The 23,655-nt window shown below is 45.2% G+C and overlaps 1 protein-coding gene across 4 annotated transcripts; it reads right to left on the bottom strand.

Moving 5' to 3' along the window:
• Positions 1–858: 858 nt before the first annotated feature.
• LOC129187649 (voltage-dependent L-type calcium channel subunit beta-4-like) lies at positions 859–22,047 on the bottom strand. 4 transcript variants are annotated; one of them, XM_054787231.1, is made up of 14 exons: positions 21,814–22,047; positions 19,226–19,309; positions 15,322–15,492; positions 15,121–15,243; positions 14,889–15,016; positions 11,422–11,498; positions 10,954–10,973; positions 10,062–10,142; positions 7,020–7,078; positions 6,828–6,937; positions 6,608–6,759; positions 6,027–6,122; positions 5,770–5,955; positions 859–5,690 (listed from the first exon to the last, which is right to left on the bottom strand). In XM_054787231.1, the coding sequence occupies exons 1-14, from the start codon at positions 21,874–21,876 to the stop codon at positions 5,436–5,438; spliced, it is 1,605 nt and encodes a 534-aa protein (XP_054643206.1). In that variant the 5' UTR covers positions 21,877–22,047; the 3' UTR covers positions 859–5,435. The 4 variants fall into 4 exon arrangements, with proteins under 4 accessions (XP_054643206.1, XP_054643223.1, XP_054643196.1 ...); XM_054787221.1 differs by having other exon boundaries at positions 861–5,693; positions 21,814–22,044; XM_054787248.1 differs by lacking the exons at positions 19,226–19,309; positions 21,814–22,047 and adding an exon at positions 17,282–17,715 and having other exon boundaries at positions 860–5,690.
• Positions 22,048–23,655: the final 1,608 nt, after the last annotated feature.

Below are 23,655 nucleotides of genomic sequence, written 5' to 3'. Positions count from 1 at the left end.
AGCCACCAACACCATAGCCACCATATAGGGGTCACCAACGTGTCAGGGAGCCCCCCACGACCACATGAGGCTTTTCATTCGGGTTTTCAGTTCATAATGGGAGAACACTAGAAAGGAACGCATTCTGAAATACAAAACGTGAGGATGCTAGCATTTTGTTCGTGTTCTGGCAAAACGAGCATATTTGCTTGGCTTGAAGTATGAAAATGTTACAAAAATGACTCGCTCTTGGCCATTTTCATTTTGTAAAAGTAGCTCCTAACAGGAAGAAAACGTTAGTGACCCCTGATACATCCAGTGGTAGATGTAAAAATGTACCCTTAATCTATGTGATCGGTATCACAATAACCTGATCTAAGCATCCCTAATTAATGAATAAATAAATGTTACCCATCTTGTTTCGCGATGCCCGCACCGGGGTATGAACACACGACTTTCGTAAAGGCAGGCGAGAACGCTGACCACACGGCCGAAAGATCGGGATTTCGATGGTGTGTTCTGCGCAGGTCTTAAGGCAGAGGGAGTGAGGTTTACCAACGTACATTTGCACAGCTTCACAGGCTGGCATCCGTTACATAAATACACATGTATAATATGTGTATACTGTATATCTAATTTTCTATGCACCCACCACTCATTAATCAGAGCTACAGTATGATGTACTGTACTTGAAATACTGACCTCTAGCGGTCAGGTGTTGTAAATTTGTCTCAATGAGCCAGGCCTCCAATTATAAAAGCTGACTTTCACAAATAAGGTCTAACTTTGAAATTAAAATCTTCCACAATATCAAAATTGTCTTCAGTAAAAATGTTTTTAGTTTTTTTTCTCCTTACTCGTCACCAATCGATATCCTGCGCATACAATGTGTGAAAAGACAAGATTAGAGCAGACAATCTTCAGAACGGCTTTTTTATTTTGCAAAAGAAATATTTGAAGTCACTTGGAGCTTTGCCTTTAAACGCAGCCCACCTCCAAAGTCACATGGTTTTCTCTAATTCCTCTTTATAAACAAGAAGGGTATATTATGCATGCAAATAGCGCATTAGCCGCTGGGGGGTTTTCACCTTCCACAGACAAATCCACAATAAACACAAGATTCCCTTGACAGTCCAGATGAAGCTGTGTGGAAAAGGAGATGCTCGGGGAGGCCACGGCATGAAGCCTTGCACGCAGTTTGCGGTTGCATAGTACAGTACGTAAACAGCGTGCTGCTCTGTAGGGCACGCGACTGAAACCTTCGTGGTGTTGTTGCCTTCATTTCACTGTGTGGAGCGTCACTCAAAAGACGTTATTAAAATAAGCACAAATAAATCAGCTTTTTGACTGGAATTATTCTCCCTCTGTTTTGTTCAACGTTTCATCTAATTGCACATCTCTCCGGTCGTAATTGGCCACGAGAGACGCGGAAATTCTCTCATCTTTTCAAGCAGCACGCTGTTTTTTTGTACTATTTTACATGGAAAATGTTTCCCCTCTCGGTCAACCGCAGCGGTTAAAATACTACAGGGTTACTTGCTCCTTCTCCTCTTTATCTTTAACGTCACTTACCCTGGGGGTGTCCAACAGGTAGCTCGCCACCTGATTTTGACACGAATAACGTCAAACCCTGACACTAAATATGCTAAGCGCTCAAGTATCTTGCAGGAGATCTCAATCAAGTCCGATGCATCCATAGCAAACTGGTGCTGCACTGGTTGCACTGGTGACAGCAGTGAACTTCATGTGCTCGTAAAAGATTTCTCTTATCAGAGCGCAACCCCCACACCGTGACGCGTGTTAAACATAAGCTCACTTTTACTTCAGTTTAATGAGTATGTAGAATTTGCATGCAGCTGCAACGTTTATGCCAAATAAACAAGAGACATTTCTGCATGCCGGTCATGAACGAGTTGTTCGAAACGAGCAAGTTTTTTTGCTGAATCGGGAGTCACGGGTCTACGCATCCATTAACCCGTTCACTTACTCACCTATGCTACCACGTTTGGTGAATCGAGTACGCGGTTCAATTTAGTGAATGATTCATAGGAACTCGAATCGAATAATACGGTCGAGAAACTGATTATTATCTATTTATTCACTTCTACTGTACAGACTGATCTCGAAACTGAAACCAGCAAAATGCAACAAATTGGAGAGCAGTGAAGCATACAAGCGTATTCAAGAGTCAAAATGCATGCTGAGTACGACAAATTCATACATGTTGGCAGGTCTGCACTAATACTGAAAGCCCTCCCTGCCTCTCACGCCCCCCCATGACAGTTGCATGTTTGTCCCACTTAAATGTTTCAGATCATCAAACAAATGTAAATATTAGTCAATGACAACACAACTCAACACAAAATGCACTTTTTAAATGAAACTTTTTATTATTAAGGGAGAAAAAAATCCAAAGCTACATGTCCCTGTGTGAAAAAGTGATTGCCCCCCCCGTTAAAACATAACATAACTGAGATTTGATGTATAATTAAGATCTATGAGTGTGGAAAAGGTTATAAAGCCATTTCTAAAGCTTTGGGACTCCAGCCAACCACAGTGAGAGCCATTATCCACAAACGGCCCAAACATGGAACAGTGGTGAACCTTCCCAGGAGTGGCCGGCCAACCAAAATGACCCTGAGAGTGCAGCCACGACTCATCCAAGAGGTCACAAAAGACCCCACATCAACATCCAAAGAACTGCAGGCCTCACTTGCCTCAGTTAAGGTCAGAGTTCATGACTCCACCATAAGAAAGACACTGGGCAAAAACGGCCTGCATGGCAGAGTTACAAGACCAAAACCACTGCTGAACAAAAACAACATTAAGGTTTGTCTCATCTTGATGATCCCCAAGACCTTTGGGAAAATACTCTGTGGTCTGACAGGACAAAAGTTGAACTTTTTGGAAGGTGTGTGTCCCATTACATCTGGCGTAAAAGTAACGCCGCATTTCAGAAAAAGGACATCATAGCAACAGTAAAATATGGTGGTGGTAGTGTGATGGTCTGGGGCTATTTTGCTGCTTCAGGAAGACTTGCTGTGATAAATGGAAGCATGAATTCTGCTGAAGGAGAATGTCCGGCCATCTGTTGGTGACCTCAAGCTGAAAGCAACTTGGGTTCTGCAGCAGGACAATGATCCAAAACACACCAGCAAGTCCACCTCTGAATGGATGAAGACTTTGGAGTGGTCTAGTCCAAGTCCTGACCTGAATCCTATTGAGATGCTGTGGCATGACCTTAAAAAGGAAAAGCCTCCAATGTGGCTGAATGACAACAATTCTGCTAAAATTCCTCCCCAGCGCTGGAAGAGACTCATTGCAAGTTATCACAAACGCTTGATTGCAGTTGTTGCTGCTAAGGGGGGGGCAACCACTTATTAGCTTTAGGGGGCAATCACTTTTTCACACAGGGACATGTAGCTTTGGATTTTTTGTCTCCCTTAATAATAAAAGGTTTTGTGTTGAGTTGTGTTGTCATTGACTAATATTTACATGTGTTTGATGATGTGAAACATTGAAGTGTGACAAACAATCCAAAAAAAGAAGAAATCAGGAAGGGGGCAAACACTTTTTCACACCACTGTATGTCCCTTTATTTTCTCTGCGTTCTTATGATAAAAAAACAGATAAAAAGAGACAGCTCCTTATTGCACGTAATGGGAAACACATCTTCCGCCTATAAAGCCTTCTGAAAAAGACTCCAAAAAGTGGCAACAAATCTCCATTTCCACATCGCTTGACGTGCTTATGAACCCGGCTACAGCGACGTTGTTGTAAGGCTACATACTGTATTGCAGCTGACACCACAGCTGCTGTGTTTTTATTTTTGAGTTTGGAAAAGTTAACGGCAGGTGTAGGCCTTCGTTTACGTGTCGCTATGTGACATCAATGCGCCGAGGAAGGAAGTTCCGGTCATGCTTAAAAGGATAAAAATACGGCAAAATACTGTGAAGTATTCCAGTCCATCATGAACGTACCGGTTACTACGTTACAGCATGGATATATCACCATAAACCCTTGTTGGAGGTATTTTAATAGCGGTCTTTGTTAGGCTGCTTAGGTGTGTCCCATTATGTGCAGTCATGAGTTTTCCTATCTTTAGAACGCACAGAGAAGAGAAGGACGTGTGTTCATGTCTCACGTAAGGATTGTGGACGATGGGCAAACTCTCTCGCCCAAAAAAGTGCAGTTTTCCTTTAACGTCGGCTGGTGGGGTTTGTGTTCTGGAGAAGAACATATTTACAAAAAAAAAACCAAAGCACCAACATAAGGAGCTTTAAAATGATGACCAGCAACCACAGCAGCACCATGTGGGTGAGCTACATGGACACCCCCACGACGTCACATCGTTCGCCTCAAGTCATGCAAACACTTTCTCAAAGACACGTTTGTCTGTTAGGTGTTACTGTGCACGGCCTCCTACGGCAACGCAACAGTTCTCTTTCCTTTGCTCGTTTCTCAGGGGGGAGAAATGTGCATCATGCTAGCATGAACGACGGCTCAAGGGTCGTGTTGCGAGCTCAAGGGAACAATCAAGCTGGCAAGATGGATCCAAAAACTAAATGAATTCATTCTAGGCAGAACTTTCAGTTGAATAAAAGGAGAAAGTGAAGTTAATGTGACTTTAACTTGTCAACAAAAGGGGTCAGGATTCAAGGAGTGACACAACGTGACGCAAAAGCAAGCAGGAGGCTGATTGGCTAGGAGATGGTGGCATGTGGGCGGGGCTGGCAAGCACCTAATGGACCTGAGGAGACGCAGGCGAAAGCAAGCACAGGAAATAAGCCACTAAAACAACACGGAAACAAAAAGAACGCACTGTCATTTAAATACGACCAAATTGAAACTTACCCAGTAAATGCTTTAAAAAAACATAAAATAAAAAAAATAAAATAATACTCGAGCTCCTAAACCGTTGGCAGGGGCCGTTGCCCCTAAATGAAAAGTGATGTTAACCAACCAAAATGTTTCAGGAATGTGAAGCACCAAGTTTTCAACTAGCAGCCAGTTCACCCCTCCGTTCAAACCGCAGTTCGGTGATTCACCAAATGGGACGTCCGTATGTACAGGATAGTTACAAAAGAGCTATGCAGTGGAAGCAGACGTTCATCATCTATCAACATGCAGGAAGCTAAAAGGCGAGAGGATTTTTACATGGTTAGGCGCGCGGATGTCAGCAGTCTGTGTGCGGCGGACCTCCTTCTCACACGGTGTGACGGCACGTCAGCACCACTGCTGACGGAAGCCAGCACAATCGTTCTTCTCGGCGTGATCTAGAAGGTCCAGAAGTTGGCGTGGGCGTCCTGAAACTTGAATGAATTTAGTGAACGTTTTGGAGGCATGAAGAACCACCCTGAAAATAGGGGCAACTTGGGGGTATCTTGGCTATGTGGCAGCGTTCATTCGTGGGTGGAATCTGGACCATCTGGACGCCTGTGATGATTCAAGTGGGTTCAGAGCCGGTGCCGGGAGTCATGGCTGTAGCTGCCCGGGGAGCTACGGTTGCGGTGTGGCTTGTACGCATCCTGATAGGGGTCCTGGTAGTCCTGGTAGGGGTCTTCTCGGCTATGCTGCGAGCCCGACGACATGCGGTTGCGTCCCTTGTGTGCTCGCTCGTTGTGGTAGTTCTCATCAGACGTCATCAGATTGCGACGCTCGTTCGCAGTGGAGTGGTCTCCCGTGTGGTTGCTCTGTTGCATTCTTTGGCTCTGCTAAGATGGCGCACAAGTTTGGTGAGTAGCAATCGGTCATGTACATAAAACTAAAAAATAACTGGTGGAGGTGTACCTGCAGTCCAGAGATGCTGGTGGGGTACGCCGTGAGGGTGCTGGTGCCCAGGTTGCGTCCCAGCAAGGGGTTCAAGGGCGTCGCCATCGAGGTATGTGTTGCTTTCCAGTAGGCCTCGAGGTATTCGGCAAGGTGCTCGCAGGCGTCCTCCAGCTGGTTCTCGTCCAAGATGATGTCAAACATTTCCTGCCAGCAAACGCCCGACTGTTATTATTTGCATAAAATAAGGCCGACGTGCTGTGAAGATGCCCACTGACCGGAGGACATTGAGCCAGTTTGTCTGCAGCCACAAGCTGGACATTCAGGTGTTTGCTCTGAGATTTCCCTCTGGACTTGACTAGCCTCTGTAGAACCTGGATGACAAGGACAAACACAGACGTGTAAGTGCGGATTTTTGGAGGTCTTGGGCATGCACTGCTCATGCTCAGAGTGTCTGTGAGATCTACATAACGAGAGCGCTTAAAAATGTGCACTCATTCTAACCAGACTGAAATCTTGAAGGATTTTTGGTTGAAAACTTGTTGATCTTCACTGTAGTCGCTCTGGATAAGTGTGGTGTGTGTGTGTGTGTGTGTGTGTGTGTGTGTGTGCGCCCCATGCAAAGGGGCTACGATGCAGTTGAGTCGGTGCAGATTGGAAGGAAAAGCACGACCCATCATAGAAACTGCTACCTTTTAACATTGGGGAATTCTGTCTTTAAATATCAAGATGTTCTTGTTGTTTGCGTCCACTGAATGACTTCTCCGTCACTGTGAAGATCACCGAGCTTCATCTAATGAATAAACGCCATGACCTCCATGAAGTGGACATGTGGGAAAACCCCCCCGTTGGAGCGTACCTTAGGTGAGGACACTTTGACGTGAACAATGATGGGAGCCAAGGAGGTCTTGAGGAGCTGGGCCGGGTGGTTGATGGTGTCGGCATCCAGCACTACCAGCTGCAAGGAACGGGCCAGCTCAAAGATCCGCTCGATCTCGCTTTGCACTTCAGCTGATGACACAAAACACAAGTGAGGATCGACTGGCCGCAGGACCAAAACGAAGGGGCCTTTTCCTCACCGAGGCTGGAACGGGTGTTGGACCGCTCAATGATGGCCCGCTTACTCGGGTTGTTCAGGACAGATCTCTTGGCTAAAGATATATCCGCCGTGACTCGTGTAATCGATATCCTGCAAGGCGGAAACAAAGATTCTTGAAGATCCACTTGATTTGAAAGGAGAACATGAAGAAAGATGGTCACACGCGTCCTACCTGCCATCAAATCTGTGCTTCAGGAAGTCAAAGAGTGCTTTCTGCATCATATCAGTCACCTGTACACAAGAGGTTCACAGATGTTAGGTCATCAGCTAAAAAGCTCCCATATTGACGACGGCCACCCGCACAGTCCAACCCTGCATATGCTGGGGCTCAACCCAATCTACACATCCCCACTGAATGACAGTTAAGTTGAGATGGGCTGTCGGCCCATTGTTCAGTGCAGAGCTTGAGGTCCACCAACGTACTATAGCACAGCCGCGCTAACACTCACCTGCACGGCACCAGTGTAACAGCGGTCACCCACGTGGTCCAGCCCCGCACACAATCCACTCATCCCCACGGAAAAGTTGAGCTAAACGCCTTGGGCTGTCAACTCATCGTCTAGCGCAGCTCTTAAGGTATCAGGGAGTGAGGTTTACGCAACGTACTATGGCACAGCCACACTAGCTTGGCATCCTTTACGCAATTAAGATTAAACTTCCTAGTGTGCTTTTGAATTTTTCAGAAATCAGAAATGCTATGGCTGAGTGTTGGTCTGTTGAATACTCACGTTCATACTGTGAAGCCGTGCAGTGCGCTGTTGGCAGAGGGGAGGGATTAACTTGAAATAATGGCCGCTATGGAACAACCGCCGACTGGCAGTCGAAAGTATTGAACCGAAAAAGAAGAAGCGGGTAGATGTTGCAATTGTCATCACTGAAAAGTACGCAACTGTCAAAATTCTTCAAGAACGAAGTGCATAATGAATGCAAGTAAAATTTAACACAGCCCACATTAGAAAATTACCCAGAAAACTAAGTTGAAAATGGCCCAAATCCACCAACAATGGCACCTGCAAACCAAAATGCCCGACAAACTGTGTGTCTCACTGTATAGGATGATTTATGTGCATCGTGTCATGTTGAACGTGCACCAAGTTTACTGGCAATGAGACACTGATGCCGGGTATTTCTCGCTATCTGGGGTACATTTGTGCCGGTGGTTCGTTCCAGAAGAGGTCCGACTCTAACCAAAATGGATGTTGACTGAATCGATTTTTCCCATAAGAAATCATGTAAATCCAATGAATCCATTCCAGAAAGCCACAAATGTTAACGCAAAACACGTTTTTATAGTTTTACATGCAGCAAACATTTCCACATGCATATAAATTACGAATGAAAGGGATAAATGAATATTTGTGGTTACTTTTACTTTCATTGAAGACGTGATTCTTGATGTGACTATTCCCAAAGACACGACGTGGCAGCGAGACACCACACGGACACCACCTTCTTGTTTTGCCGCGAGTTATGTCTGTAATTCGATTGTGTTTCTCACCTCAATAACCCAAAATGGAGCCATAAAGAAGGCGAAAACCACTATTGAATTCAAGCAATAAAACAGGAAAGTGGTGTTTGTGTTGTCTCACTGCCACATCGTGCCTTTGAGAAGAGTCGCGTCAATAATGTCATCTTCAATGAAGGTAAACTCAACCTTAAATGTTCATTTATCCCTTTCATTTGTCATTGACTACGTTTACATGCAGTCAAATAACCTTATCATAACTGGAATATTAGCACAGCCATGTAAACACCAATAACCCTTTTGAAAAACCTGAATATTGCCCCTGGGCTACTCCTTTTCTAACCCGAAAATCGGGTCATGTTACGCCTATCGGGATATCCCGATCAAAAGGAAGATTAATTTGTGTTCTGCGCATGTTCTGTCTGGGCATGAAGCATGGATATGGATGACACAGCTCCGGCTCCATTTCCTATTTCTTCACATTCTCGCCTTCCATTAATGAAGAAGGTGAGACAGAATAGTGTCAAGTACTGCTGGTGGGTCAGTACCAGCACCGAAACGCAACCAAAGGGGTTCATTATCCGCCGTGCCGGTGGTGGTGTTGTTGTTTTTGGATACAGGAAGAAGAAGCGGAGATGACGTTTACCGTGCGTCGAAACATTGTCCGTGCGGCTTTTTTTTTTTTGCATGTAAACGGTTTATTCCAAATGTTTCAGAAACCGGAATATTGACCTTTAACCCGAATATTGACTGCATGTAAACACAGTCAGTGTTTTATGCATGTAAAACTCAGTGATGACATCATAGACGGGCTACGTAGCTGGCTTCCGGTTGCCATTTTGTTAGCAAGCTAGCTCCTCTGTTATAAGCTAAGGACGTTTTGTGATTAAAACACACGACCGGTCAAAGGTTTTACAACACTCCAATTTCTCTGGAGGAAAAAGCTACATTGTTCATGTGTTTAGATGCTCTGTCTGGCTCCCATTTTTAATTCCCTTTTTTCTTGCCATTTCTGTAGCGACAAATGAGTTTGTCCAGTACAATGCTGTTCCACTCATGTTCACGAGTTAGAACCACAGTGTGTGCCCAACACTGCTTTTAAACAGACAGAGGAGGGAGTAAGTACACCAGAACTGGGAACACCTGTAGGAATGAGCTTGATCCACCTCCATTTCTGCAGAACCGCTTGAAATTGTTAACCCATTTTGTGGCCTTTTTGTATCATTCTGAAATACACATTACGGTACTTTTCAGTATGGGTAACCTTACCATTTACTATTCATTGGACTTGAACGACTTGAATTTCAATAAATAACTGGAAAAAATGGGGTGTTCTAAAACGTGTAACCAATAATGTACATTAAGAACACAGTTGGACTCACACAGGGTATTAACACGACCGTATTGTTGTATGAAAATGTGCGTAAATTTTCAACATTCACTGAAAAGCACACTAACAGGGGACGTACTCTAACTGAGGCTCCACTGTATGCCAAAGCCATCAAAAAGGTGATTTAGTCTACATGTCCCAGCGGAAAAGTTTGAATGCTCATACTAAAGGATGCTTTTCCCCCTATCGGAAGCCATAATCTCTACAATTCCACAACAATGGCCTTTTATTTTGGCCATCCTAAGGCCCACCTGTGCAATCATCATTCTGTCCAATTAGCATCCCGATACGACGTACCGGTGAGGTGGATGGATTGTCTCGGAAAAGGAGAAGTGAAAGAAAAGTCTTCTGAACCTCACCTCATAACCCTTGAGTGAAGGTCCCACCAGTACCACCGGCCTCATGGAGGGAACCACGTCATACGGGGGGATGTGCTCCGTCTGTCAACGCAAACGTTTCGTCAGCAGCAGTCAGCCAAATGTGAGCCACAACAAGACAATCAGACGGCTCTGTTTATGGGCAGCGGATGAACGTGGATGAAAATCAGATGTTGGATGACAGGCTGCTGGTGCATGAAGCAAACTTATTCAAGTCATGTTTCCACCAAGCGGTACAGTTCAGTTCACTTTGTCATGATGCATTTAGGATGGTGATAGCTATGTGAACTATATGAATAGCGTGGCGTCACAGCGCATCATTGCCAGCGAATTCAACAGAGGAGTGTGAGGTCGTAATCAAGACAACAAAGAAGTGCGTCTGTTATTTTTGGTTCCTCCTCCTTGGCATGTGGCTGAAGACACATTTTACGACAAGAAGTACAATTAATGAATGAACTGCAGTGTCTGTAGCGGTAGCGGCCTTGCGGTTTTGGGACCATTCACAGCTTATGAACAATGGAAATGCAAAAAAAACCCTGCTCAAACTGTAATGCTTGCGGAAAACGATGCTTAAACGTAAGAAGAGGTTGAAAGGATGAGGAGCGACATGCCAGTGTGGCAAGCGAACAGGACACAGATGTGTGCTTCGGTATCGTCTGCTGACAGACATATTTGAACTACATGGTTACGCTGGTCATTGTTCATGACGGATGTAAGAACAAATAAATGTGTAAAGGCAATTTTGATACTTCAGTGAGCCTGAAGTATTGCGCTCCATGGGATGTGTGGCGAGAGCGCCACAAGCTCCTGTCATTCTGCAATGGACGCCACAAGAGCTCAGCGGATGCTTCATGAGTGGGTTTCACCAACTTACCACTTTCTGTTTCTGCTTTCCTGTGGGAGGGGAGAGAAGACAGCGACAGGGTCATCAGCGGCTGCTTGGGGGAGGAGCCACAGTCAAAAACCTTGTAAACATGCGTGCTATGAGCAAAGGAAACCTACCAACTATCAACTATCAGAAAGAGAAATATGAAAAAAAGTGTTTCTATGTTCCTATTATAGTCACAAAATCACATGAGTGCTGTTCATGGGGGGGTTCATAGTCTTGTCGTTGGGTTCACACTGTGGTAAGCCCCAGTCTCAGAGCGCCTGCAGTCCTCAACTGGAGGAAGAGGAGGATCATGGGAAAATGTACCAACAACTGTAGGCAGTGAACTTATGCTCTAATCAGAGACATGGGAAGGCTGTATGGTCTTATTCTAGGCTGCTGTGGTTCAGGAGGCTCGACTCTAAGCAGGTGGCTTGCTACTTAGGGCCCTCTCCCCCTGTCTGATGCGCTCACCTGCCGAGGATATGAGGGGTCGGATAGAGGCAGACACCTCATCCTCTACACTGGAAGAGGAGTTCCCTCCAGACTTACTGGAAAACACAAGAGGGGGATAAAGAGAGACAGAAACACAGCGTGGCATTAATGCGGAAAATGTGAGGAAATCTAAAGGGATCATTCCAGGAAACCCGACTACAGGGTATCGTCTGAGATACTTTGGTGGCAGTCACCGAGCTTGCCAGTGGAGCGATGGAGCAGTCTGATCCTGCGATATTAGCGTTAATTAGTGTCGCTTTGAGGTTTGAGGAAGTGCATGCAAGCTACTTTACAAACGCTGGACGACACCTTCACATACACAAGAAAGCGCATGCAAGGCTGATCGGTCCTGAAACCATCCTAAAAAATGTACACCGAACCAAATCACTCGTGGCGTGCAGGAGATTGTCACTGGTTTCTATGACAATAGCAAATGTTTCAAAAGTGTCTCGGAAGGTTACACTTTCCAATTCATGTAAACCAGCGATGTCCAAACATTTTGCAGTGAGGGCCACATACAAAAAACCCCTGAAGGATGTGGAGGCCACTTTGATACAGTTTGTGCATTAAAGATGCTCAACGCAGTCCAATGGAGGTGAATACACTGCCGGTCAAAATGTTTTAGAAGACCACAATTGTTCCAGTTATTGATTGAAATTCAGGTCGTTGACGTCCAGTGAATAGCTTGAAATGCTACAAAGGTAAGTGGTGAAGTGCCAGAGGTTTAAAAACAAAAAGGTACGGTTACCCAAAACTGAGAAATAATGTGTATTTCAGAATGATACTTTTTCAGGGACCACAAAATGGGTCAATAATTTAAAGCTGTTCTTCAGAAATGGAGGTTGATCAAGCCTTGGCAGTTGGTGCAACTCATTCCTACAGGTGGTCCACGTTCTGGTGTACTTACTACATCCTCTGTCTGCATAGAAACAGTGTTGGGAATACACTGCGGTACTACACCCTGGTGAACATGAGTTGAACAGCATTGTACTGGAGAAAGTCATGTGTTGCTACAGAAATGGCAAGAAAAAGGGGAATTAACAATGGAACAGAGACAGAGCATCTAAACACTCCAGAGAAATTGGAGTGTTGTCAAACTTTTGACCGGTAGTGTATACACTATGTTCAGTGAATTTCCACAAAGTATGTAATATTTTGTAAGGACAGCATAGAAAACCTGTTTATTACCTTCTGAAATACGTTTTTCAACATTATGAGAGCCCTCTAGACATGAAATAACACCCCTATAGCCACTTTTACACTAAGGTATTACCTAGTCTACCTATCAGAGAAAATAAGCCATTCAAGACATAAATAGATAAGACTTGCTTGTATTGCAATAAATGTCTACCAGATGTGTGGACAGGAAGTGACAACGAAGGTTCAGAGTTGAGCCTAAATAGTAGCTCGTGTTATGATTGTGATTATTATGTTATTAATGTGCCTGTTGTGAGATACAGTAATTCAAACCTGCAATAAAAGCCTCCGTAGCATCAAGGCTCTGGATGTTGAGGGACTGTCTTGGCTGACACGTCTCTTCAACACTGCATAGAAGTTGGGAACAGTACCACTGGACTGGCAGACCGGGGTGCTGCTCCCCCTTTTCAAGAAGATTGAGCGAAGGGTGTGTTCCACCTGTAGGGAGATCACACTCCTCAGCCTCCCTGGGAAAGTCTATTCCAGGGTGCTGGAGGGAAGGGTACGACTGTTAGTCAAACCTCAGCGACTCACCCTATCTCGTAGGGTGAGTCGCTGAGCTCGGTCATCCGGGAGGGGCTCAGAGTACGTGGCTTTACATGGGAGGAGCCAATCGAGGTGGCTCGGGCATCTAGTCCGGATGCCTCCCTGGTGAGGTGTTCCGGGCATGCCCAGCCGGGAGAAGGCCCCTGGGCAGACCTACGACACGCTGGAGGGATTATGTCTCACAGCTGGCCTGGGAACGCCTCGGTGTCCTCCTGATGGAACAGGAAGAGGTGGCCAGGGACCAGGAAGTCTGGACTTCCCTACTGAGACTGTTGCCCCCACGAGAAAATGGGTTTATGGATTGATGTCTCCTAATGTCGTGTATGTATTTTAGTTCATTTACCTATTTGTATGCCTGAAAATGCTTAATTTAGGCCAAGAATATGTAAAACGTGTTTAAACAGCAATCAGCATAGTAGTCTACACTGCTCACTAGGTGTCAGTAATGTTCAGTGAGACACACAAGCACCAGACTTGATCACCGAAACATGAGGCTTTTATTGCAGGTTTGAATGATCTCACAACAGGCACAATAATCCCTAACACAGGCTAGTGTTGCGGCTGTGGCTCACGCCAAGCTAAACATCAACTATGAACCCCCGACGTCACTTCCTGTCCTCCCCCCACTAAGCTCCCCTGGCACCGGAACACATTTACATCATATTACGTAATACAAGTGTAAAGGTGACTATCGGGGTGTTATGCAATCTCTAAAGGGCTCTAATGTTAAAAACTGTATTTCGGAGGGTGTAAACAGGTTTTCTATCCTTTAACTATACTAAAAGATTGCATTTGTAAATAAAGAATCTTACTTCGCAGAAATTCACGTATCACGGTCGGACCTGGAGCCAATTACTGCGATGAACGAGGATTACCGTGTCACATGAATGTATCTTAATTTAGGCTAAAAAAATGGCCCTCCAGCCGCACTTTGGATACCCCAGATGTAAATGCTGTCCAGACGGAGGGCATGCGTGTTAAGCGTTTACTGTCAGGCATACACATATGGGAGTGTTTGTGTTAACTAGCACTGGACTCGCATGCATATTACAGTGGTTTTACTCGTTTTTACACTTGTTGACAAGGCTTTTCATTTGACGTCTCAAAGAACATCCCAATTTTACGAGGTCATTGCCATGTAAACATACCCTTACAAACAGCTATATGTTTACACGCAGGTTGGCAGATCAATACAAATATCCATAGTATTGATGTGTGTTTTTTTCTTTTGCTGTGATACAGTACTGTTTAGAGTCTCTGGGAATACGTTATCGGACACAGGAGGGCTTTGGAGGCAAAAAAAAGCAAAGGATTTGCATGACAGCGAAAAATTGATTTTGCTTTTTTACTTTGCATTCATTTTACTCTGACTTTCGTTGATCTTGTTCAATTGTCGTCTATTGCTGTATTTCTATTCTGTTAAATGATCTTATTCCTGTGTTTTATTCTGTACGGAGTCATGATTGTAACAAATTAAAGACAAAGTCATTCAATTTAAAAATGTCAAGTAAAAAGTATCGGTATTGGCAATACTGGCCTTGTATTTAGTCTGTATCTGATTGATAACAAAATTTGCAGTAGCACCCACCCAAAGTTAAACATGGAACTTAGTAGTAATCAATTTTAGTCAATCATTCATAGAAAGCCGATTTCCCCCTCATTTGAACAACTTGCCATGTGCGTCATGGTTTCCTGTTACTTACCCTTGAACTCGTCCTCTTTTTTGCTCCTGCTGGAGCCTGATGTTCTCGAGCTTCAGTGGGCTGGGGATGAAGCCGATCTCGCAGCCCTCCTTCACCAAGCGGCCAATCCACCAGTCATTGTTGAATTTCTAAAAAAACAAAAGGGCCACAGAAGACGGGAAACAACACAAGGAAATAGCCTTGATTGTTCTTCGGTGATACAAGACTGATTCATTCGCATGGCGCGTCAAACCTCTTTTATGTGGAGGAAGTCCTTGGCATCGAAGGAGATAGCTGTGGCGGGAACGGGAACATCCTCATCCAGAGCGCCGCAGTAGCTGACGTTGGTCCTCACAGCGAATGCCACAGGTTTGGTCTGGAAGAACAGTCACAATCAGTTGTAGGACCAAAAAAAAAAAAAGAACCTGCAAATTCCATGTGTGTGGGTGACTACCTTGGCTCTCTCCAGCTGGATGGTGGCCTGCTGCTCCCGCTCCTGCCGGCTCTGTCCCGGTCCTTGGCTCTGGCTTGGGCTCTGGCTCTGGACCTGGGCCTGCACCTCACGCTCCTCCTCCAGAGAGACATCTGAGTCTGATGGTCTGCTAGTATATGAATCAGCTGAGCCCTGCGAACACAGAGCACCCCAGCAGGTCAGTGCGTCTCAAGTAGTGGGGTAGGTCCCCCTGGTGAGGTGTCATGGGGGGCATGAGAGGCAGGGGGAACTATACACATAAAATTTAGGGGTGTAACAATTCATCCACTACACCGATGTATCGATCTGTATTCCTATGATCCAACTACATCGATCTGTGTTCAGCAAGTTGCCATTCCGGACGACTTATATCGATCTAACGTGGTTTAAAAGGTAATCAGTCGATTGAATCGACACCAGGAGATAAAGCGTTGGATTTAAACACGGCAGGATGTAATGGACGTGTGTTTTTTTTAGCACTTTTAATGAAGGTGTTACAACAAATCTAACTGTTACGAGTAACGTGTAAGTTGATTAGTCATGCCTGTTGAGTGGGTGCGCGGATGACGTCATGTAAAGGCGACTGTTGTGGTTGCCAAGGGTTACAGTGTGGTTGGCACATGTGCAGTGGAATAAGCACTGCCGACTCGTCCTCTCCAAAAGCACAAGTTTGTGAGTTTTTGTCCTGTAAAGAGACAGATGCTACACTCAATTCACTCTGCCTGTGATGTCATCGCCACGCTTTATGCTGGATTTATACTTCTATACTTTATGTAGTGTTGGACCACATCGAGTCATACGAGTGCTTTGAAAGTTAAGTCCAACTGCAAGCCTTTCAAACTCATGGATTGGAGCTTCAGTGGTCTGTCCTCTTAGGGGGGCATGACAGAAAATAATTGAGAATAGAGAATGTGAAATTCCAACTTCACATTTAACCAATCAATAGAATATAAATATAACACAATAAATTTAAAAAAATATTTTTAAAAATAAACAAAATAAATACGAACCAAATGTATTACATTCAATTAAATTAAAAATAAATAGAATATATAACATACTGAATGTATATAACATTACAATTATCAGTTCAAGGAAGACACTTGAGTTGCACGATAAAAGAAAACAAATGCCCTCTGCAGAAATGCCCTTTGCTTGACTTGCTATGTTTCTAAAGCTGTGATTAAATAAAAGGCCTACTCTGCTGATTCTACACATCAAGATCAGCTCAGCACGGCCGTGCGCTGCTCAGCCGGGGAAGTCATCTGTGTAATGGCTTTTTCTTATCCGGCTCCAGGAGACAAAACGGTTACTTCAGCTTGAGAAAAAATTGACAAAAGAAACGCTCGAGTATGGACTGTGTTGCATTGTGGGTAATATGTGTGAGCACCACGGCTGCTTTCGTTTGTCGTCTGTGTAACACGAACGTGCCAGTTGAGTGTTTCACTCTTTGGGTCTGGGTGGAAGCTTTGCAGCATCCGAGCCATCGTCCAATGGAGGAGCTTCAGCTTGTGACTCATCAACATCACAATCCACTTAATGACATCACGACGCGTGATTCTCCTCGCCTCGGCAGAGCCTTCGGCACAGGCAGCCTCAGGTGGACTGTAAAGTGCTCGGCCCGCATATTTCGAGCACGTAACAATGAACATGTTTTGCTCCTGGTGATGATGAGCACTAAGTGACTCGCCCTGGCTCATCATGTCGGACTGCAGCAGCAGCCGTACATCACGTTCACACATGGAGGTAAATGGAGGGGAATGACACATCAGAGGCCATCCGCCTACCGTGTACCCCCACCCCTTCACACACCAACACCCACCCAACCCCCTCTAAGCAAGCATAGCCCACCGTTGCACTACGCTGCTGGTGAGACCCCCACAGGCCTCTCCAGCAAGCTCTGTGTGGGCACAAAGACAGCAGCACACATTCAGGCACTCACCGCCTCCGAGTCTTCAAATCCATGCAGGTACAAATTGTCATACATGGAGGTTCGTTATTCCAACGCGCTCCTCTGACACAGAATGAGGGGGGGGGGAAGCAAGTGTGGAGGCGGAGGAGGAGGGAGGGGGCCACCAGAGAGGGGAGAAAAAGGATGGATGGGGGGAATGACGACAATCCCCTCTCTTCACAGCGCAGAAGACTATAAAAAACAGAGATCTCTCCTTCCTGTTGGATGGCGTCTGGTCCTCTGGAGGCCTGATGGATGCAGCGTCTCCCAGATCCCACAGAGCTGCTGGCTGGCTCACATTATAGGACAGAGAGGCTCTCCCTGGAGGTAGCCCGATTCTGGCATTTCATTTCATCACACACGCAAAACAGCAGCAGCAGCAGCAGCAGATCCAAGCCTGATGACCGAGCAAATGTGCACCAATCTGATTGGCTGTCTGGCTGGCCAGTCAGCTGGGAGGCAGCAGGGATCAGCGGAGGAGGGGGGTGGAAGGGGTGGAGCGCAGCATCCACCATTTCCCTTTTAGCCCTCATCCTCGTGGATTCTGTGCTAGAAAGTGCAAGGAAGCCGCTAATACTCACACCAAGAAGGACAATAGAACATATATATACTGTATATATATGTTATATACAGTATAAGGCACATTCCTGTGGTTCCCGCTCCTTAACTTCAATTAAAAATGAAGTTATTAATATTGTTACTTGCCTCAATACCCACATACAGTACGTAGTCGAAATTTCAAATGTGCAATTTCATATTGGAAACCGCTAAATAAAGCTTCTTACGGGTGCACGTCAACACATGCAGTCCCGTTCAATCAAAAGGAACGTATGTTGGAAAACAAAACCAGCACAGAAGAAAGTTATCTCATTACAGTGACCTTTAGTTACATACAGGACCGCCCCTGGCCTAAATGGGGGCCCCTCCCCCGCCCCTTAGCAAAATGACTGTATCACGAACAGGGGAGGAAAAGGCAGCAGCTGTACCATTACACCACCATCATTGCAGCAACGAACATGTTAGATTACTCATTTTTTAATCTCCTGCCTCGGGCACTTGGTACTTGGTGTTCTATGCCTCCGGGCAGCGATAGGCATCTTTTTTGCGCAAAATGTGCACAACTGGTGTTCTATGTGTATATTCGGACACTTGTATACTGTTTTTATTAGTATGTGTGTGTGTGTGTGTGTGTGTGTGTGTGTGTGTGTGTGTGTGTTCCCTCACTCCATCGCGGTTCACATTTCGCAGACTCGCTGTTTCGCAGATTTTTTTGTGCAATTTTTTTTTTTTTTTTTTTTTACAGCGTATGAACGCTCTCAGAGGCCGAGCCCGGCCCTTTAAGAAGAATTGCATTGTGGGACGTTCTCTCTCTTCTGTCCGCACCGCCCATTGTCTTCTGCGTCCTGATTGGCTGTACCCCAGTGTCAATCAATCTCTCCTGTTGTGGTCATGGCTAGCAAAGTAGCTAACCGTGTGAGCTGCTTGCAAACCGCCAATACTCTAAACAAGAGAAGAAAGAGAAGAAGCTAACCGCGTGAGGAAAATACGACGACGGGAGCAATATGTTTCAGCAAGGACACAAAAACGCTTGAGTCGAACGGCGCCAGGACGAAGAGGCACGGTCAAAGGAGTGAAATACGAAGTCACTTAATAATTTATTGTATCCAACAGAAGGTTGATCATTAAAATTCAAGCGAAATTTGAACTTTGAAAGTGTTTAAACAAATGAGAAATGTGGGAAAATGTTAATGCCTGTCTGAGGTACAGTAAGTGTATGAAGTGTATGGTGAGGAGTTTTACAGCCTTAAAACATATATAGTAATTGTAAAAAAAATATAATTGGCTATTTGCGGAGTTCACTTATTGCGGGCTATTTTGGGAACCTATCCCCACGATAAAAGAGGGAACACTGTACTGTATTGCACTGCTCAGGACCTGTCTGAGGATAAAGCTGGTGGAGGTGGTGCTGCCATCAGACCTCTTCAGGCGGCTCCTCCTGGCGTAAGTCCCCCGGTTCACCTGGACCAAGCACATGCAGTAGAAAAACAATTTTCAACATGTTTATGGGCTGTGGGAGGAAGCCAAAGTACCTAAAGTGAAAAACAAATCAGCAATAGCAGTAGCCTACCTAGTAATATACAGTAACTCTTATATACAGTAAAGCAATAGCGCTTGTCCTCATAACCTGTTAGCGGGCTAAAGGCGGGGCACACCCTGGACTGGTCACCAGCCAATCATGGGCGCATACGGACAAACAACCATTCGTGCTCACATTCACACGATGGAAATTGCGAGTCTTCAGTGAGCCTAACATGCATGTTTTTTTTACTGTGGGAGAAAGCACCTGGAGAAAACCCACATGAGCACAGGGAGAACATGCAAACTCCTCACAGAGACGTTCCAACAGGGTTTCAAAACTGGATCTCCTGACTGTGATCAAATACTGTACATACATTCGATATTTTATCCAGCCCATGTCACACTTCTGCACGGCCACTTGGTGCAAGGCAGAACACAGTCCTGGTCCAAATTTCGGACTTTTTGTGACTCAGCATTCATATTCATGGATTTTTTTTAATTGTGGGAAAACTTGCTCACGCATGCTTTTTGTCTTTGAAAATTGGCTGTCGGTAGTAATTTATAAATACGTGATAGTAAAGACTAAAATGCCAAGCATAATAATACAGCACGTGTGTAGCAACAACATGACGTACAGTAGGTGTATGATGGAATCCATCATCCTTTCTAATCAGCTTTGGGCAGGGAGGCTTGAAAGTTTCGGATGTGGTGGAGCCAATTCCCTAATACAAAGTTGCAGATAACACAGGACTTTTCTTTTCACATTATTGGCAGACGGACGGCTATGAATCCTTTGTAGTGTAGCCTACCACGTGAAGGTGCAGGTGGTGGTGTTGGCTGCATTGCGATGGAAGCAAGAACGTTTCTTTCTAGTTTTTTTCCAAGGCTTTTAGTGACCCTAAATAAGATTTTGTTTGTGGCCCCATTTCGGTCTTTAATATTACTAGGGTTGGAAGTTGCTCATCAAATGGATCCCTGCAAGGCTCCAAATTACAGATATCCTACAATATAAGCCGATATTGGACTCCTCCACCTCATTCCCAGCCGGGAGGGAGCAATCCACCCATTTCCCACTGAGAACCACAAGATCGGATTTGGAGGTTCTGAGTCTCATCCGAGATCGGCTGCGAACCTTCAAAGTAAACGCTGAAGGTCGCAGCCAGATGAGGCCATCAGGACCACATCGTCTGCAAATTGCAGAGACGAGATCCTAAGGCCCCTGAGCTGGACTCCCTCGACGCCTTGGCTGTGTCTAGAAATTCTGTCCATGAAAATTCTGAACCGTATCGGTGACAAAGGCCAGCCTGGGCGGAGGCCAATGTTCGGGAACAGGTTCGGCTTACTGCTTACTTTGCAAAGCCCCATGAATCATGGTGCTTGTTCTGCATGTGGGAAGGGGCGACTCTGTTGTGTTGTGTCTGCAGCGGCATTTTGTCAGAATGATTTTAGTTTCCGTAACTAACTTGTATGGTTGGGCATCGACCATCGATGGGACTAACAAATTTCGATTCTCCCGGGATCATTCATTGAAAAAAAAATTCAATTCCTACTTTCAATGACGGACCAGCCTGCCGACTGGAAAAAATGGCCGCATAACACCAACGTAGAAGAAGTGTCAGGAAGCGCGTGTTCATCCATTTCAACCTGAAAAGTTTGGCTGAAATTCCGGCGCGGTGCAACATTTGCGACGCCGTCATATCGTGCAAAGGAGGGTGCACGAACATGACTAATCTCTGCTGGGCATCTCTGTGTGGAGCTTGCATGTTCTGCCCGTGCGTGAGGGGGTTTCCTCCCACATTTAGAAGACGAGTGTTGAAACGAGAGAAATGTGAGAGAATGTTCATGCCTGCCTCAGCCTTAAAACATATGTAATCCTTGTCAAGGATTTCAAGCATCGTGGGAAACTATCCCCCGTGATAAACGAGGGAACACTGTACAGCCTCTCTGGTCATGTGACCCCCTCCCTGATGGCAAGATTTTGAATTTCGTTTTGTTATTTTTAAGAATTGTGTCTTTTGTCCTCTTACTTCCTCGCTCCCTCTCTTTGTCTCGCCCCCTTAAAGTCCAAATATAACTGCAGGCTTCGTCTCCAGAGAGCTAAATTAATTATCTGCCAGTGATTTGCCCCATTTCTGTCCAATTCTCCAGAGTGAACGACAACGTCAGTATGAGCCAGAGCCCAAACAGGGCCATTCATTTGGGTCACCATCTCTCAAGCCAAGAAGACACACAAAAAGACTTGAAATAGCCTCCTGTTCTCATGATCAGTTGAACAATGTTTGCTAAACGTCATCCAGTTGAATGTAAGGTAGAGACGATCAAGCCAACACATTGAAATGCAGCATCCATGAATGTCCATTTATTAGGAACGCTGCAACAAAAAACCCTCTAAACATAAAATGGGATGTACGAAGTGCAAGAGATGTCATTTAGAGAGACGTTACCTGGAAGATGGGCGCTTGGATGCCCTCACCAATCTTGTTCCGTATGTAGATGTGTCGGGACATTTCGGCCAGGACATCGGTCCAGAGAGCCGGCTGCTCCGGTGCGGCCCAGCGGAGGGGTGGTGGGTTTCGGGCTGCGTGATCCAGCTTCACGCCGCACAGCGGGGGGACATGAGTTCTCGCTGTCTGATCTCCTCCACTGCGAGGGCGCAGGTGCTCCTGCAGCTGATGCGAGCTGGAAGACTTGTGAGGATGAGGATGATGAGGATGCTCGCTCACTCTCAAGCAGATGGACTTGAGTGATGGATGAGGGAGGGGGGTCTTTATTTAGCCTGCAGAGAGGGCTAGGTGTTGGCTATTTTAGACATAAAATAGCCTGCAGACAGGTTAGAATGCACCTGTAATATATTTAAAACCAGTTATTATTTCCTTGGCCTCAAACCGGACCATTGAGAGTTTCTTCCTGCAGTGACGTCACCCTGAATGCACAATAAATGAAAGCATGAAGAACCACAGCGACTTTATTCATGAATCACTTGAACAACAACCACAGTGTAGAAAACAAAGTGTATATACAAGACATATACAGTATTAACATGGACATCACAAGATGATCGACCGGCAGATTACTGGAAAATAACCGCCTTTCTGTAATAACGTGTTCCAATTCCTGACAAGATCCAGAACCTTGGCACAGCCGCTGACTGGTTTTCTGGCAGTAAAACTGCACATTTTGGAGTGGCCTTTTGTTGTGGCCAGTCTAAGGCACACCTGTGCTTTGCGTAATCAGCATTTTGTGAGGTGGGCAGCTCACTGGCATGGATTTAGTCAGATTTGTGAACAGTATCTGAGAGACATAGACACCTGTTCAACACTGGGTTATTTATTTAACCACGGGTTAACTAGACTGAACCGACCGTTGACTTTAACGGCACCGTTATCTTGTTGTCCAAAACTCAGTTAACTTTAACCCGGCTGTTAACGTGACGTGAAAGTTAACACACCTGAGGACCACCGCTAACGTTCCAAGCGGTGGGTAACGCTCAAGATGGTGTTTTACGTACGATCATCTCGGCACCAATATTAGGTTCAACCCAAAGACTTTTACTTTGAAGGCAAGCCGACTTTCAGTATTTTTCCAAACTGCAACGGCTTGTGCTGAGTAAAATATTTTTAACCAAAAACATTTGGATTTAATTGTGTCGTTCATAAATTGCTCGCTTGTTTTACTTTGTAAAATGTTTAGCTTCATTTGTTGCAGAATACAATTTGAACATTTTTAACTTGGGCTCTTACTTTGAAGGCTGGTTAAGTAGTTCCGGTAACCAGCGTGGGGCCTGAGGTTCATTTCGCTATAAAGCTGGAAAGTATGTTAAATATTACTTACATTAATTAATTATATATTTAACTAAAAATATTGTTGTTTAATTGATTTTTTCAATTTGTCAAATCGTTTTCCTATCAATTTTTTTTTTTGCTAAACCGTAAGTCGACAAAATGCGGAATTGTGGGATGTATCGGCGGTTGACTTTGACGGTGCCGCTAATTAACGACGTGACGAACCATGTTTTGACCAACGCGTACTTAACGGTCGGTTAGCGGCGGTGGTTGGGGTTAGCCAGTGGGCACTGTACGGGTTTATTTGTTCCACAAACGCTCCGGCCTAAATGACACTCAGGATCGAGTCATAGCAGCAACTGATGTGCTGGACTAGAGCCGAGATTCGTGAACATTTTCATCTATGGGTGCCTCAGAGGATGACAGTGTTTTACCCAGGACCGGTTTTGGGGAAAGGCCGTGTCAGCCTCGACCAGGGGTGCTCACACTTTTTCAGCCTGCGAG

This window comes from Dunckerocampus dactyliophorus, chromosome 1, assembly GCF_027744805.1.
Source record: "Dunckerocampus dactyliophorus isolate RoL2022-P2 chromosome 1, RoL_Ddac_1.1, whole genome shotgun sequence".
Taxonomy (NCBI): Eukaryota; Metazoa; Chordata; class Actinopteri; order Syngnathiformes; family Syngnathidae; genus Dunckerocampus; species Dunckerocampus dactyliophorus.
Note: the sequence above shows the minus strand (reverse complement) of the source record. Positions and strands in the feature narration are given on the sequence as shown.

Excerpts from the sequence above, each read along its gene's own strand:
- LOC129187649 (XM_054787221.1), bottom strand. The coding sequence starts at position 21,876 with ATGTCCCGACACATCTACATACGGAACAAGATTGGTGAGGGCATCCAA. Across the intron at positions 19,310-21,813 it reads TCCAAGCGCCCATCTTCCAG|GTGAACCGGGGGACTTACGC; the intron begins GTAACGTCTCTC and ends TGCTTGGTCCAG. Across the intron at positions 6,938-7,019 it reads AAGCACAGATTTGATGGCAG|GATATCGATTACACGAGTCA; the intron begins GTAGGACGCGTG and ends TCCGCCTTGCAG.